Below are 17037 nucleotides of genomic sequence, written 5' to 3'. Positions count from 1 at the left end.
AAAATCTAACAATGCATGTCTAATTTATCTAACATTAGACAAGTACACTGCAACCCTGCTATAACAAACTCCTTGGGGGACGTCCAAATAGTTCGTTATACCGGAAAGTTTGCAATGCTGAAATGTCACGTCACATGCAAAATTTTAGGCATACTCTCTTTATCATGAATCTCTCCTTCCGAGTCACTATCACAGTTCATTGACTCAGGTGAAGGGTCATGAATGGACGCAATGATTTCTTTGTCCGTTATGGAAATGATGGAGGTTACCAGTGTATCGTTGTCAGTGTCCACCCACTGACCCACTATGTTTGCTAAATCTTCACCATTCAGTTCATTCATGTGTTGCAAATCACTGATGTACAACCCCGATTCCAAAAAAGTTGAGACAAAGTACAAATTGTAAATAAAAACGGAATACAATGATGTGGAAGTTTCAAAATTCCATATTTTATTCAGAATAAAACATAGATGAGATATCAAATGTTTAAACTGAGAAAATGTATCATTTAAAGAGAAAAATTAGGTGATTTTAAATTTCATGACAACAACACATCTCAAAAAAGTTGGGACAAGGCCATGTTTACCACTGTGAGACATCCCCTTTTCTCTTTACAACAGTCTGTAAACGTCTGGGGACTGAGGAGACAAGTTGCTCAAGTTTAGGGATAGGAATGTTAACCCATTCTTGTCTAATGTAGGATTCTAGTTGCTCAACTGTCTTAGGTCTTTTTTGTCGTATCTTCCGTTTTATGATGCGCCAAATGTTTTCTATGGGTGAAAGATCTGGACTGCAGGCTGACCAGTTCAGTACCCGGACCCTTCTTCTACACAGCCACGATGCTGTAATTGATGCAGTGTGTGGTTTGGCATTGTCATGTTGGAAAATGCAAGGTCTTCCCTGAAAGAGACGTCGTCTGGATGGGAGCATATGTTGCTCTAGAACCTGGATATACCTTTCAGCATTGATGGTGTCTTTCCAGATGTGTAAGCTGCCCATGCCACACGCACTAATGCAACCCCATACCATCAGAGATGGAGGCTTCTGAACTGAGCGCTGATAACAACTTGGGTCGTCCTTCTCCTCTTTAGTCCGAATGACACAGTGTCCCCAATTTCCATAAAGAACTTCAAATTTTGATTCGTCTGACCACAGAACAGTTTCCACTTTGCCACAGTCCATTTTAAATGAGTCTTGGCCCAGAGATGATGTATGCGCTCCTGGATCATGTTTAGATACGGCTTCTTCTTTGAACTATAGAGTTTTAGCTGGCAACGGCGGATGGCACGGTGAATTGTGTTCACAGATAATGTTCTCTGGAAATATTCCTGAGCCCATTTTGTGATTTCCAATACAGAAGCATGCCTGTATGTGATGCAGTGCCGTCTAAGGGCCCGAAGATCACGGGCACCCAGTATGGTTTTCCGGCCTTGACCCTTACGCACAGAGATTCTTCCAGATTCTCTGAATCTTTTGATGATATTATGCACTGTAGATGATGATATGTTCAAACTCTTTGCAATTTTACACTGTCGAACTCCTTTCTGATATTGCTCCACTATTTGTCGGTGCAGAATTAGGGGGATTGGTGATCCTCTTCCCATCTTTACTTCTGAGAGCCACTGCCCCTCCAAGATGCTCTTTTTATACCCAGTCATGTTAATGACCTATTGCCAATTGACCTAATGAGTTGCAATTTGGTCCTCCAGCTGTTCCTTTTTTGTACCTTTAACTTTTCCAGCCTCTTATTGCCCCTGTCCCAACTTTTTTGAGATGTGTTGCTGTCATGAAATTTCAAATGAGCCAATATTTGGCATGAAATTTCAAAATGTCTCACTTTCGACATTTGATATGTTGTCTATGTTCTATTGTGAATATAATATCAGTTTTTGAGATTTGTAAATTATTGCATTCCGTTTTTATTTACAATTTGTACTTTGTCCCAACTTTTTTGGGATCGGGGTTGTACGTTTATGTCCCGTCGCAGGGCTGAGCGGGGGTATAAAAACACCACCGGTACGCTTTAACTAGGTGTTAAGTTTAGCAGTATCAACAGTCATTTTATCGATCTTTTCATCACCGTTCTCAATAATTGTTAGTGATTGACACCTAAGCGAAGCTCATTAAGCCTTTGTTTTATGGCGTTAACACATTATTAACTTGACTGCAGATTTGATTACTTATTGTTTGCCTCTGGTGGAAGATGAGTGCGTGGCTCAGTGTGTCATGTGAGCAGGTGAATGATGGATGGAATTGCAGGAAGAGTGTTTATTTACAAACAGGCAGGCAAACAGTTCAAAAACGTAAGACAAAGGCAGGGTTGTGAACAGGCAATGGTCAAACAAGGCACAAAAAGAATGGTGGAGGCAAAGACGAAAGGACGAGTCCAAATACACAAAATAAAGTCAAAACCAGAGAGGCAATACACAGATACAAAGCTTGGTAACATGAGACACTGGGTACAGCGTGTATAATTCACCAAGTCTGTGTGTTTAGAGAGTCATTATAAGTGCACGCTGTGATTGCGTTTTAATCCGGAACAGGTGCAGAGTAATTGGTCCTAATGGAGCTCGGAAGGCATAGCGCCAACGCACATGGATGTGACACAGTGATGATTTTTTGAAGATTCCGACTCGTCATCATTAAAGGCGGGGGACGAGAACTTTATTCAGAAGTTCATAGTAAAAGAGTTCCATACATGTCAACCCCTTTGGGCGTCCACCTGTAGTATCAGAGGAAGAAATCCATAAAATCAACATAAAATCCTTATAGCCTTCGAATCGCACCAAGCTTAATAAATAAATAAGTAAATATAACTTGCCTTCAACTTCGTCCAGCATGTCGAAAATCGCCTCGCCCGTGCCGATATTGCACACGGGCATGTCTATGATTCTTGACTTCGCCCCTCTGTTTATGTCGAAGATTCGCACCAAAATGGCCAGTCGCTTGTCCGTCTTTTTGTCATTGGATTCGTCGATCATCAAGGAAAATGGCGATGTCCGGCAGCGCTGGATGATCGGTAGTGTAGCTTCAGGGGCCAAGCTCTTTTTGATTATTTGCATTGTTTTGGTGCGTCTACAGCTGATAGATTTCGCAGTCGTACTGTCCGTGCAAATTCGCAGCAACAGTTCTGTCAGGTGGTCCGCAACGGCTAGCCGCAAATTGTGCTGAGCAATAAAATTACAGATTGTAACTTCTGCTCTTATTACACTTGTTGGTTGATCATCGGTCTTAGGCTTTGCAAACGTCGTCATTTGTGGCTGATTCTGTTTCTGGTACAAATTTCGCTGATGTAGTTTGGACCTCATGTGTTCCCTCACGTCATAAACTCCAGACGCCGCAACTTTTATACAGTTAGATCCATATATATTTGGACACTGACACAAATTTTGTTTTTTTACCTGTTTACTGAAACATATTCAAGTTATAGTTATATAATGGACATGGACATAAAGTCCAGACTTTCAGCTTTCATTTGAGGGTATCCACATTAAAATTGGATGAAGGGTTTAGGAGTTTCAGCTACTTAACATGTGCCACCCTGTTTTTAAAGGGACCAAAAGTAATTGGACAATTGACTCAAAGGCTATTTCATGGGCAGGTGTGGGCAATTCCTTTGTTATGTAATTCTCAATTAAGCAGATAAAAGGCCTGGAGTTGATTTGAGGTGTGGTGCTTGCATCTGGAAGATATTGCTGTGAAGAAAACATGCGGTCAAAGGAGCTCTCCATGCAGGTGAAACAAGCCATCCTGAAGCTGCGGAAACAGAAAAAACCCATCCGAGAAATTGCTACAATATTAGGAGTGGCAAAATCTACAGTTTGGTACATCCTGAGAAAGAAAGAAAGCACTGGTGAACTCATCAATGCAAAAAGACCTGGACGCCCGCAGAAGACAACAGTGGTGGATGATCGCAGAATAATCTCCATGGTGAAGAGAAACCCCTTCACAACAGCCAACCAAGTGAACAACACTCTCCAGGAGGTAGGCATATCAATATCCAAATCTACCATAAAGAGAAGACTGCATGAAAGTAAATACAGAGGGTTCACTGCATGGTGCAAGCCACTCATAAGCCTCAAGAATAAAAAGGCTAGATTGGACTATGCTAAAAAACATCTAAAAAGGCCAGCACAGTTCTGGAAGAACATTCTTTGGACAGATGAAACCAAGATCAACCTCTACCAGAATGATGGAAAGAAAAAAGTATGGTGAAGGTGTGGTACAGCTCATGATCCAAAGCATACCACATCATCTGTAAAACATGGCGGAGGCAGTGTGATGGCTTGGGCATGCATGACTGCCAGTGGCACTGGGTCACTAGTGTTTATTGATGATGTGGCACAGGACAGAAGCAGCCGGATGAATTCTGAGGTATTCAGAGACATACTGTGTGCTCAAATCCAGCCAAACTGATTGGTCGGCGTTTCATAATACAGATGGACAATGACCCAAAACATAAAGCCAAAGCAACCCAGGAGTTTATTAAAGCAAAGAAGTGGAATATTCTTGAATGGCCAAGTCAGTCACCTGATCTCAACCCAATTGAGCATGCATTTCACTTGTTAAAGACTAAACTTCAGACAGAAAGGCCCACAAACAAACAGCAACTGAAAACCGCTGCAGTAAAGGCCTGGCAGAGCATTAAAAAGGAGGAAACACAGTGTCTGGTGATGTCCAGGAGTTAAAGACTTCAGGCAGTCATTGCCAACAAAGGGTTTTCAACCAAGTATTAGAAATGAACATTTTATTTACAATTATTTAATTTGTCCAATTACTTTTGAGCCCCTGAAATGAAGGGATTGTGTTTAAAAAATGCTTTAGTTCCTCACATTTTTATGCAATCATTTTGTTCAACCCACTGAATTAAAGCTGAAAGTCTGAACTTTAACTGCATCTGAATTGTTTTGTTCACAATTCATTGTGGTAATGTACAGAACCAAAATTAGAAAAATGTTGCCTCTGTCCAAATATTTATGGACCTAACTGTATCTCGCACACAAACTGTGCAGTGCGCGTACTCCTCATTTTTTGCCTGAACAATGACACCATTAAATGTCTCCTTCCATTCAGGAGGATACCGCCTGCCGTATCTCATTTTCTTTCTCGGTGTTCCCATTCTTTCACTCAGCAGACGCTATTCAAAATCTCTCAGGTGTAAACAATGTCGCTGTGCACAATGAGAAACTCGTTCGAACAATGACCGTTTGGCGCGTTTAAATGCAGATCGTGCGCATGACCGGAACAAGCGAAGTCTCGCAGTCGCGATACTGCACGAGGCTTGAGGAATAAACATCCGGTTTCACATAGTCTGGGTTATCTGCCCCTGCATGCATGCTATTCTTTGTCTATAAATCGAGCTTTTGTATGTTTTTGCGACGATCAGCTGACGATGTTCAAGTAAGATACACAAAATAAATTTAGGTCAGAAAATACTGAAAATCCGTAAGACTTTGTTTATATGCCCGTACGCCCTTGAAATGAGCTAAAATCCGTATAATTTCCGGACAGTCCGTATAGGTTGACATGTATGGAGTTTATTATAGCGGGGTTGCATTGTATACAGCATATTTAACATCAGCGAACTATATTTATTGGGGATACTGCTGAAACATGTCAAAAATGAAAGAGTATTAAAGGCAAAACATTTCGACCTAAAAAGATTAAATGCTTCCACAGCAATGTGCCAGATCTAATGTCACAAATAATGCTAATGGTGGTGATAATTTTTTTTGCTCTCCTTGCATAGTGCTAAATGTTGGCCATGTGGACATTAGACAAATGATATTTATATCATACTGTTAGTTTTTGTTTTGCTTTTTTTAAACTCTTTACTGTGCATCCACCATCTAGCTGAGTTCTTGTGACTGCCACTGCCAGCAAGCAGCTCCCGACTCCACAGCTGATAATATTATTACACCTTCCCCTACTGTCCTTGAATCTGAAATGGTGGAAATGCTCATTTTCTTGTCACGTTTACATTTCTGTAAATTCATTTTATATTCATTTACAATTACATTATTTCTGGACAATTCCACAGTGTTTTGCAATTTTTTTTATTTTTTACAATGATAAATCACAAGAAAGATAAATCGATATCTTACAAGCCAACCGCTAGGGAATCCTCAGTACCACTTTCTGCATTTTTGACACAATATCAATAACAAGGCTCTGAGTATCAACGGATACTTGATACCGATACTCAGGAAATAACCCACGCCTGGAGATCAGATTAGAAAGTATGTCATCTGACCTTGTACAATCCAGCTTTTCAAAACATTATTTGATCTTTACGTCTCTATCACAAAGTGTCACAGATCCTTAGATTGAATTTCAACATGACAGTTGTGCTTTATCTAGTAGATGATGGACATGTCTTGGCATGTGGCTCCAATGCTTTCGGTCAGCTGGGCGTCCCGCTGCAGACACAACACACAGCACAGCCTCTACTAATCACCGTAAGAATGTGTTATTTTTCTCTGTATATGGGGAATGCATGCCACTGAAAATGTCAGGATGCACTCACTGGCCACTGTATTAGGAACACCTATACACCTGCTGTTTTATGCCGTTATCTAATCATCCAATCCCTTGACAGCAACACAATCAGCAATAAAATCATGCAGATACAAATCAAGAGCTTCAGTTAATGCTCACTTCAAACATCAGAATGGGAAAAACTGTGATCTCAAAGTGTGAGTGTTGGTGCCAGATGGACTGGTTTGAGTATTTCAGAAACTGCTGATCCCCTGGGGTTTTCACACAGAATGGTACCAAAAAAATTGAGCGAGCGACAGTTCTGTGGGTGGAAATGCCTTGTTGATAAGAGAGGTCAGAGGAAAATGGCCAGATAGGTTCGAGCTGCCAGGAAGGATATAACCATCGTCATCGTCACTGCCGAACCTGAGTTTCTGCGCACTCACACATACACATTCACACCTATGGGCAATTTGGAGTAGCCACTTAACCTAACTGCATGTCTTTGGACTGTGGGGGAAACCGGAGCGCCCGGAGGAAACCCACACAGACCCGGGGAGAACATGCAAACTCCACACAGAAAGGCTCAAGTCGGCCACTGGGCTCGAACCCAGAACCTTCTTGCTGTGAGGCGACAGCGCTAACCACTACAGGCTACCTACTGTGCTGCCTGAAGGATATAGTAACTCATATAATCACTCTTTACAACCGTGGTGAGCAGAAAAGCATCTCAGCATGCAACAGCAGAAGACCACGTTGGGCTCCACTCCTGCCAGCCAAGAACAGGAATCTTAGAATCAAGAACAAATTCCTATTAAAGTGGCCGGTGAGTGTATGCTTGGTGTTTGTCCTTCCAAACTTGGAATCTGTGTGAGTTAAAATGATTCTTTGGTGTCTTCTCTTTCTCATTAGTCTTTAAAGGAACCTGTCATCAGTGTAGCAGCAGGGCTTAGACATGCGCTTGCAGTAACAGGTACATGTCTGATAAGCTCTATCCTCATACTGTATTTCTTTCCTCCTTCCTTCACTCTCTCCACACTCCACTGTATTTGTATTTCTTTATGTGAAGGTTCAGGTGGTGTCTATCAGTGGGGTACAGGCCTGTTAAGTCAAGCAAAACGAGCACTGAATCCTCAGCCTGTCCCAGCCCATTTCAGCTCCAAGGAGCCCTGCTTGGTCACAGGTAGACGTTATGATTATGGTGATTTTCCAGGAAACACTAAGTCTTACACTTGTTTCATTGCCTGTAGGACTGGACCAGGTATCTGTCAAGAGTGCGACTGCGGGCTCTGCGCACTGCGCCTGCTTGACTGGTGAGATGGTCATTCCAGATTAGAACGGTCTTCTTAATTTGACTGATGATTATATTCCTCTAAACCAGGCCACAGAGATATCGGCAAAACGTTTTGTCTTCAAAAAGTTTTGTCTCCAATCCTGACCATGCACAGTTCATATGACCTTCACTAGTGAGATCAGGGAGATCTCTAATCTCATTGCAGCAGGCTGCACCCGCAGCCTCAGGTCATCTGTTCAGAGGCTACTGGTGGTTCCCTTCACTCACTTTAAGATCAGAGGAGACTGATCATTCCAAGCAGTGGCACCCAGACTGTGGACTGCATTGCCTCTTTCTTTACACTACTTAAATTCTGTAGGTTCTTTTAAAGCTAGACTGCCTTTCAGATTTTTCAAGTGTAGGTCATAAAAAGAATTTTCCCTGACACCTGGTTATTGTTGTTTAGCTAATGAATTCAAATCACAGACTTCTAATTTTATTAGGTTTTTTTAAAATAGATCAATTCATGAATTCAGGGCCACGTGGCCCTAAATTCTCCACTATTTTTTCCTGCTTCACCATGATGCAATTCAAGATACTACATCATGCATCACGTGGTGGGCACAAGGCATTGTGGGATACAAATTTGAAACAGGAGAGAGAAATGGAGGACGTGAGTGTACGAATGAAAAGTGAAAGACCAACTACAGTAACGGAAAGCGAGAAGAAAAGACATTATGTTGCGAAGAAAAGGAAACGCAGGACCAAACTAATAAATATCGGCGGTCAGCGAGCACCTCGGTGTGATCGTTTAGCGACAGAATGATGGAACAGTCAGTGCACGGTCAAGGTAAACCTGTAGATGGTGGTAATGCAACACTGTGGATGCCAGCTGCTGTAAAACCCAAAAGAAGATGATAAACCTGCGCATGCGCACACGGACTTCCTCTGTCTGCTTGACTGCGTGAAGCGACCGATTTCATGCACATTATTTACTCAGGAATGCCCTCAAATTAAATAACTTTCCAGCCACAGAATGGCCTGATTTTTGTGAGATATTACAGAAATAAACATGTATCACAATGACCACATTTCAGAAGCAACTAAATTTCACCGATTTTATGAAATCGAAAGGCCGGCTAGCTTTAAACAGCAGTTGAAAACGCTGCTATTCAAACAGGCTCTTCGTTAAACCAGGGTTGTTCTGGCTGCTTGACTTTTTGTATCCATGTTTCTTCATTGTTTTTCTTTGTCTTTTAGTATCTCTTGTATTGTACTTATTTATATTTATTGTGAGGCACTTTGTGATTTTTATCTGTGAAAGGTGCGAGATAAATAAATAAACTTTACCGTACGTTCACAGAAATAGCGTTCTTTAGCTCACATTTTTGTGTTGGAACAAGTTGTAGTTTGAATATAAATGTTTGGGTTTAAAAATTTACGGGCTGTTGTTTGTCTAGTGCACGGTGAGGTGTTCCTATGGGGCAGTAATAAACACGGCCAGCTGTGTCGAAAGGAAACCTTCCTACCTCTGCCTACAGCTTTAGACCGATCACTGTTAAACGGAGAAAGCGTTTCAGCTATACACAGTGGCTGGACACACATAATCGCCCAAACAGGTATGAAAGCAAATTCAGTAATCACATATATGCGCAGATTGTATTATTTGAATCTTGATGTCATTAGTTTCTAGTCTCTGGTTATAGAAATAGTGACTATTTTTTCTTTTTGCGGTGTCGTAACGTCAAATGTAAGTCCGTTAGAATGAGGTATTTGTCTGCTTGTTTTACAGTGACTCTCTGCAGAACTAAAACTTTAAATAAATTATGTAGATCTAAATACTGCTGAACTGATTCACCCCTCAGGAGTAAATTACAAAGCAGCAGTTACAGCTTTGTGCTGTCTCTGATATGTCTCTGTAAGCTTTACACAACCCAGATTTTCTCCAGCTTTCCCAAATTACATGAAGGATGTTGGTGGACAGCAATTTTCAGGTCATACTACAGATTTGCAGTGGGATTTCAAGGGGAACTGAAGTCATTTTTAAACTTGCTTTATTTCTTAATTAACGTGTTATTCAATTATGTTTTCGGTTTTAGTAACCTTATATCGTGACTCGTATTGCAGTGTTCTCCACTATCGTTAATGACTCGGCGGCCCTCCGAGTCATAACGGCTAGAAGAGCTATTACCGCCGACTCATAAATGCGCCGCCGAGCCTTAATTTTTGGCCGCCCAGTCAAAAACAAAAAAAGTTTACTTCAAAGAAAAGTAAAAAAAACACGCCAATACAAACACCAAAGTAGTTCTCTGATCACAGATCGTTGATGCGCTTTACTTTACAATAGGTTCAACATGTTTCAATGTCGCGCGGGCATATAGTCGAACGCCGACTTGCCGAATTTATCTATCTTCCGTAACATTGTTTCCCCTTTAAATATGTACATTCATGAACCGTGGTGGTCGAATTGTACCAATCACACCGAGTATCGCTTGAAAAGGTTTACATTAGTCATGGCCGCTCAAAATGTGGTCGATCTGCAAGTACCGTTATCACCCCATGACACTTATTATTTTTCGAAAAAACAATAACAACATATATTGGGAGTGTTGTCTTCTTCCCCGGGCTCTGCTTTCTTCTATCCTGAGATAATCAGAGGCCCTTAACGCTTACTCGCTCATTTGTCACTACGCATGTGTAGTGTGGCGACAGAGGAGTGCGTGTCAGTTAAGTGGCTCCGATTGCCTCAGACCTCAGAGGAGTACGGTGGAAAGAAAAGACACATACTGCACATCAAATGAAAGGTAATTTTGTGTAGAATTCAACTAAAAACAAAGATATATTCTATTCAATAAACATTTCAGTAACGGAGTGACAAAATAAATGTAAAGTCGGCTCCCAGTGTCAGAAGATTTTGCACAAAAGCAGCTACTTGCGAAATAAATAACATGCAACTTAGATGCCAGGAAATGGCATCTGAGGGGTTTCTTATTTCAAAATTTTCTGATGCGAGGGGGGACACCCCCCTCGCGAACCCCCCGGCGACGGCCGCTCAATACTACTGCCGAGCTATAACTTCACGTAGTGGAGAACACTGGTATTGGTATATTATATTACACTTATCAGCCTTTTCGGTTTTTGGCCATGTTGAATGTAGTTCATTTGGTCCACGGCAGGCGTCGTTTATCTGCGTGATCTTCACGAGACTTGTGCGAGACTTCAAACGTGAAGTGTCAGCGCCGCCATTTTGAAAACTGTTTACACAGCAGCCAGATCGCCATATCATTCCAATTTAGATTAATTTCGGGATTTGCCAGCTTCATCAGTGATGTCGTGTCGGTCCTGTGTTCTGTGGCGCGTGCACCTGAAGGCGCGCCTTGGGCTGCACACGTGCCAAGTGGACTCCAGCACGCGTGCCGTGAACAAGGCACACCTGAGCTCAATTAAGGAACTATGTGTTTGCCTATTTAAGGACTGTGCTGATACATTTGCATCGCGAAGTATTACAATACACATGTATGCATTACCGAGCCTTTCCACCCGTTGTCTTGATTTCCTGTTTCTCGTTCTTGTCCTCGCTTAGCCTTTGATGTACTGTTTGCGCCTCGACCGACCCTTTTGCCTGTATTCTCGTTTTTGATCTTGCCTGCCGTTTTGGATTGTTTGCCTGTGTATATATCGTCTCACTGTATATATATATTTTGCACTTTATTAAACTGTATACTTCTGTACATGCATCCACCTCCCTCGCGTACGTGACCTGGAGATTATTCCATACGACTTCGAACCAACTGAGGAGAGTTGGAAAGATGACAGGATAAGGACTAATTCGTCGTGCTGGTATTCACGTCATTACTGTAGCACAATTAAAGTGTGTCAGATCAGACAGCTGGTGGGTTTTCAAAATAATAATTACATGCATGTATTTTTGTGATAAATACATATTATACTGAGCGCATTTCCCACATAATCCTCACTAAGGTTTCGGACAGCACTACAAAATGGCGTTCCCACTATATAGTGCCCTATATAGTGAGTAGGGAGCAATTTCGGACACAGGGAAACCTTCCGGCTTGATTACATCAGCATTCGAAAGAGGGCGCGTGCGTCTTTTGACGACGTTGGCAGATGTTGGTCACTTTGATTTGCGCTGTACGTTTTACTTCCGTCCTACGATGTCTCGCACAGGTCTCAGCCAATCTCGTTTACGGCCATCACTTTGACATATGGACTGATATATTACAGAGCATATTTCAACCACTCATAACTTACTATAGCAGCGACAAAATAGTTGTCAGAAATGCATTCCTACATTTTATAAAATGAGATAAAAAATAGAATAAAAAAAATTGCCTTCAGTTATCCTTTAAGTTTGGACTTTGGCCATTCCAGAATACAACTCCCCCCCCCCCCCCCCCCATTTTTTTTTTTCCAAGCTATTCCTTTGTTGTTTTTCCTCTGTGCTTTGGCTCATTATCTTGTCGAGACATAAATGTTCTCCCTACACACAGATGTCTGGCTGACTGGAACAGCTTCTCCTCAAGAATTGGCTTGTATTTGGCCTCCTTGATGGAAAGAAGCTTCCCAGTTCCTCCTGCTGAATATTAACCCCCAAGCATGATGCTACCACCACCATCCTTTATGGTAGAAATTGTGTTATTGGGTTTTGGGCTGTACTTGGTATGCGTAATCCTAACACTTTGCTTTTAGTCCAAAATCTGTTTCCAAAAGCACTCAGATTTTGTCACGTGCCATCTCTCATGAACTACAGGCGTCAAAGCTGGTGATATTGTTGAGGCCTGCGTGCAGAAGTTCTACTCTTTCAGCCAGTGAGCTCTGTAACTCCATCAGTGTCGTAAAGGACTCTTATAGGAAGAGGTGGTTAAGGTTTAGTGTAATACACAAAGTTTCGTCAGCTGTGTACTGTGTAAGCAGAGTGCTTTTAAAGCTGGCCTGAACTCGGTAGATATTTGAAAAGGCTTGCACAGCCATCGTACTGTGAACATTTGATTCTATCCCAGCCCTGTCTGTAACTTTTTAGAGAGTGGAAGGGTCCTTACATGGGGAAGAGCCAGTTATGGACAGCTTGGGAGACGAGTGACAAACAGTGACGGTACAGAATCAAGTCTTCCTTTAGAAGTCAGGACACTTCATGGAGCCACTCAGGTACGAGTTTCTCACTAGTGTTAAAGGGAAATTTTGCACAACTTAAACACTCCGGTAACAGAGCTGTTACTGTGAGTTGGCCTAGTGGTTAGCGTGTCCGCCTCGTGATCGGGAGATTGTGAGTTCTACTCACGGTCAGGTCATACCAAAGACCATCATAAAAATGGTACCTACTGCCGCTGCAATACAGATGCGAGTGGGGAGTCAAACTCTCGCGGTTACCAGAGGACCAGCCTCCCACTGTAACCCTAGCTATGTAATAGGTGAGAGGCCGAGGGCTACAGAAACGGAAATCGGCGCCGCCCTATGTGTCACATGGCGCGGGAAGGATTTTGACTTTAACAGAGCTGTTACAACATGCTAAAATGGATTTTCATTATTCTCTGGTTAAAGGGATCCTCCGGCAGATTGATTTTCAAACTTCTCATCTTGTCTCATTATCTGTAGCCACTTTATTCTGTTCTACAGGGTCGCAGACAAGCCGGAGCCTATCCCAGCTGACTACGGGCGAAAGGCGGGGTACACCCTGGACAAGTCGCCAGGTCATCACAGGGCTGACACATAGACACAGACAACCATTCACACTCACATTCACACCTACGCTCAATTTAGAGTCACCAGTTAACCTAACCTGCATGTCTTTGGACTGTGGGGGAAACCGGAGCACCCGGAGGAAACCCACGCGGACACGGGGAGAACATGCAAACTCCACACAGATTGGCCTTCATCGGCTACGGGGCTCGAACCCGAACCTTCTTGCTGTGAGGCGACAGCGCTAACCACTACACCACCGTGCCGCCCCCATCTGGTATTCTAAAAAAAAATGCATTTTTCTCGACAACCATTTGGTCTCCAAAAATTAAAGTTCGATTTTTGAAATCTCTGACTAATTTTACATAAAATAAGTTTGAAAATCAATCCGCTGTAGGATCCCTTTAAATGCCAAAGATTTTTTTTCTCATTTTAAGATGTAGTGTGCAAACTGAGCCAGCAGGTGGAGACATCACTGTGAATATTTTCATTGTGTCTTGCATCCTGCCCAGAGACAGAGCATTCAATCTTTGAAGGTCACCACTAACCTTGGAGATGGTGGGTGTGTGTGTGTGTGTGTGTGTGTGTGTGTGTGTGTGTGTGTGTGTAAGTAAAAACCAACATTCAGTTCAAAAGTTTGAGTCCCAGTTCTTGACATTAATGTAAATAGAAAAGGTGGCTTAAAGGTTAATAATTGGGCACACATGATCGTCACTCGTGCTCTTCTCAGGAACAGAATGTTCACAGACACTGATGCTCACTACTGACATTGTGTGTGTGTGTGTGTGTGTGGGGGGGGTGGTGGTACAGAGTGCAATAAGGCAAAGAAGCAAGACAATGTGAGTTACAGACTGGCATGACGTGCCATGCTGCATTTATTTAGTTCCATATCCTGTCGCTGTCATTCAGCATTCTCTTCTTGCTCAGAGATTTGGGCAGCTGTCCTGAAGTGTCTTGTTTTTGTATGCCGCGTCTCTGTTTCTGCAGGTGTCTGGTTTTATCGCTTATCATATTTAATCTTCAAAAGCTGCTGATTCCACACTGTCCCTGTTGTTCAGTGATATCTTTTTGTTAGAGAAAGGGGGCAGGAAAGGGCACAACATGCTGTAACGTGCTGCAAAGTGTGCTATTCTTAATGAAAGTGAGAGGCGACGGAACAGGGGAGTGCACAATCAGCCCTAAGGACGAATGTACAGTCAGTGAAGGAGCGCAGTGCTGAAATGTGAAGTTTTCGTCCTTAATGCATTCTGTCTGAAAGTCCTTGCCTTGGGCTTTATTTAAAATCTCATCTATAACTCTCCAACAAGGGCGTCCAAAGGAAAGATGATTTACTGCATCTAGGTTGTGGCTTAGACCTGCATTGAGCCATTGACATTTATGTATGTGCATTTATTTGGTAGGTGCTTTTATCAAAAAAAAAAATCCACATTCGTGGGTTTTTATTAACTGACCAGAAGAATGTACTCAATTATTTTAGGAAGAGAAAGAAAGGGACAACTAAATAGCATGTGGATTAGACGTGCTGCAAATGAAAACTCCAAGATAGACATGTATACATACATACACACACACACCGGCCACTTTATTAGGTTACACCCATCCACCGGCTGTTTTATGCAGTTATCTAATCAGCTGATCCCTTGACAGCAGCACAATGCATAAAATCATGCAGATACAAATCAAGAGCTTCAGTTAATGTTCACTTCAAACATTACAATGGGAAAAACTGTGATCTCTGAGGGCGGCACGGTGGTGTAGTGGTTAGCGCTGTCGCCTCACAGCAAGAAGGTCCGGGTTCGAGCCCCGTCCACAGTCCAAAGACATGCAGGTTAGGTTAACTGGTGACTCTAAATTGAGCGTAGGTGTGAATGTGAGTGTGAATGGTTGTCTGTGTCTATTGGCCCTTTTCCACTACCCTTTTTCAGCTCACTTCAGCTCACTTCAGCCCGACACGGCTCGCGTTTCGACTACCAAAAACCAGCACGACTCAGCTCGCTTCAGCCCCGCTTAGCCCCTAAAACTCGCACCGTTTTGGAGTGGGGCTGAAGCGAGCCAAAGCGAGCCGAGTGAGGCTGGGGGCGTGAGCAGACACTCCCCTGTGCACTGATTGGTGAGGAGGAGTGTCCTCACACGCCCACACACGCCCCGCGAGCGCGCTGGGATCTGTAAACACCGCAAACCCGGAAGGAGAATAATTACGAATTACGAGAATTTCTGAAGCCTTATGCGCCTCGCCTCATCTATACGCTCTTGCCAGTATCTGTTGGCGTTGTCGGTGACAACAAGCCACAGCACCAAGACCAGCAACACTAACGACTCCATGTCCTCCATGTTTATTGTTTACTATTCGGGTCGTGAGACTACCGCTTAAAAGCTCACTGAATCAGTGACATACAGAGCATCGTGGACGAGTTCGCGGAGCGCAAGGCTCGTCGTATGCCCTTCAAATAATGCGCGCAGTAGGCTATTGATGTTTTATTATGAGCCATGTACAGTATGTCGCCTAATGTTTTTTTGTTTCTGAGTTACATGTTCGTTTGAAGGACTTAATGTACAAAATAACATAGTTGCACCCCGTAGTGTTGAAATTGGTAAACACCGCAGTTGCGGACATTTTGTAGCCTAAAATGATGTTATGATAAGCTTTAATAAAGGGCCCGGTCATTTGCCCCGCCCCCGGCCCGGCTCTGACTTGTTCCGCCACTGTCACTGATGTCACTGTTTGCGCTGCTTAACGACATCACATGACGTCCACCCACTTTCTCTAACTCCACCCAATGTGTCCACCCACTTCCAGCCAGCACGGTTCAGTGCGGTTGTAGTCGAAATGCAACTCCAACAGCCCCGCTCAGCCCGACTCAGCTCGACTCGGCACGGCACGGCTCAGCCGCGTTTGTAGTGGAAAAGCGGCATATGTGTCGGCCCTGTGATGACCTGGCGACTTGTCCAGGGTGTACCCCGCCTTTCGCCCGTAGTCAGCTGGGATAGGCTGCAGCTTGCCTGCGACCCTGTAGAACAGGATAAAGCCGCTAGAGATAATGATAATAATAATGATAATAATAATGTGATCTCTGCGACTTTCACTGTGGCATGGGTGTTGGTGCCAGATGGACTGGTTTGAGTATTTCAGAAACTGCTGATCCCCTGGGGTTTCACACACAGCAGTCTGTAGAGTTTACACAGAATGGTGCAAAAAACATTGAGTGAGTGACAGTTCTGTGAGTGGAAACACCTTGTTGATAAGAGAGGTCAGAGGAAAATGGCCAGATTGGTTTGAGCTGCCGGGAAGGATATAGTAACTCATAGCAACACTTTACAACCTTGGTGAGCAGAAAAGCATCTTCGTAGCAACAAGAGAAAACCAGAGTGGGTCCCACTCCTGCCAGCCAAGAACAGCAGTCTTAGAATCAAGAACGAGTTCCTATTGAAGTGGCCGGTGAGTGTGTATTAGTGATGGTCAGTTAAACCCACTCTGTGTCTGAAATCATGTTTTTCTGCCTCGTACATTATTTTTGATTGATTGCTTTATTCCGAACAGTAAAGAAGATATAAAAATAAAAAATGCAATCGTCAAAACATCGTCATAAATA

General features: G+C 43.0%; 1 protein-coding gene across 1 annotated transcript in view; it reads left to right on the top strand.

Moving 5' to 3' along the window:
- The window catches only part of LOC132881718 (2-oxoadipate dehydrogenase complex component E1-like), a 207781-nt gene that overhangs the window by 11412 nt on the left and 179332 nt on the right, over positions 1 to 17037 (top strand). Inside the window, exons 4-9 of the mRNA XM_060914513.1 lie at positions 6364 to 6458; positions 7390 to 7450; positions 7547 to 7660; positions 7728 to 7790; positions 9211 to 9369; positions 12792 to 12916. Coding sequence (XP_060770496.1) covers positions 6364 to 6458; positions 7390 to 7450; positions 7547 to 7660; positions 7728 to 7790; positions 9211 to 9369; positions 12792 to 12916 — 617 coding nt within the window. The remainder of the gene's footprint in view (positions 1 to 6363; positions 6459 to 7389; positions 7451 to 7546; positions 7661 to 7727; positions 7791 to 9210; positions 9370 to 12791; positions 12917 to 17037) is intronic.

Source organism: Neoarius graeffei, chromosome 2 (assembly GCF_027579695.1).
Source record: "Neoarius graeffei isolate fNeoGra1 chromosome 2, fNeoGra1.pri, whole genome shotgun sequence".
Lineage (NCBI taxonomy): Eukaryota > Metazoa > Chordata > Actinopteri > Siluriformes > Ariidae > Neoarius > Neoarius graeffei.
The sequence above is the reverse complement of the archived record's forward strand: the minus strand, read 5'-3'. Positions and strand labels throughout refer to the sequence as shown.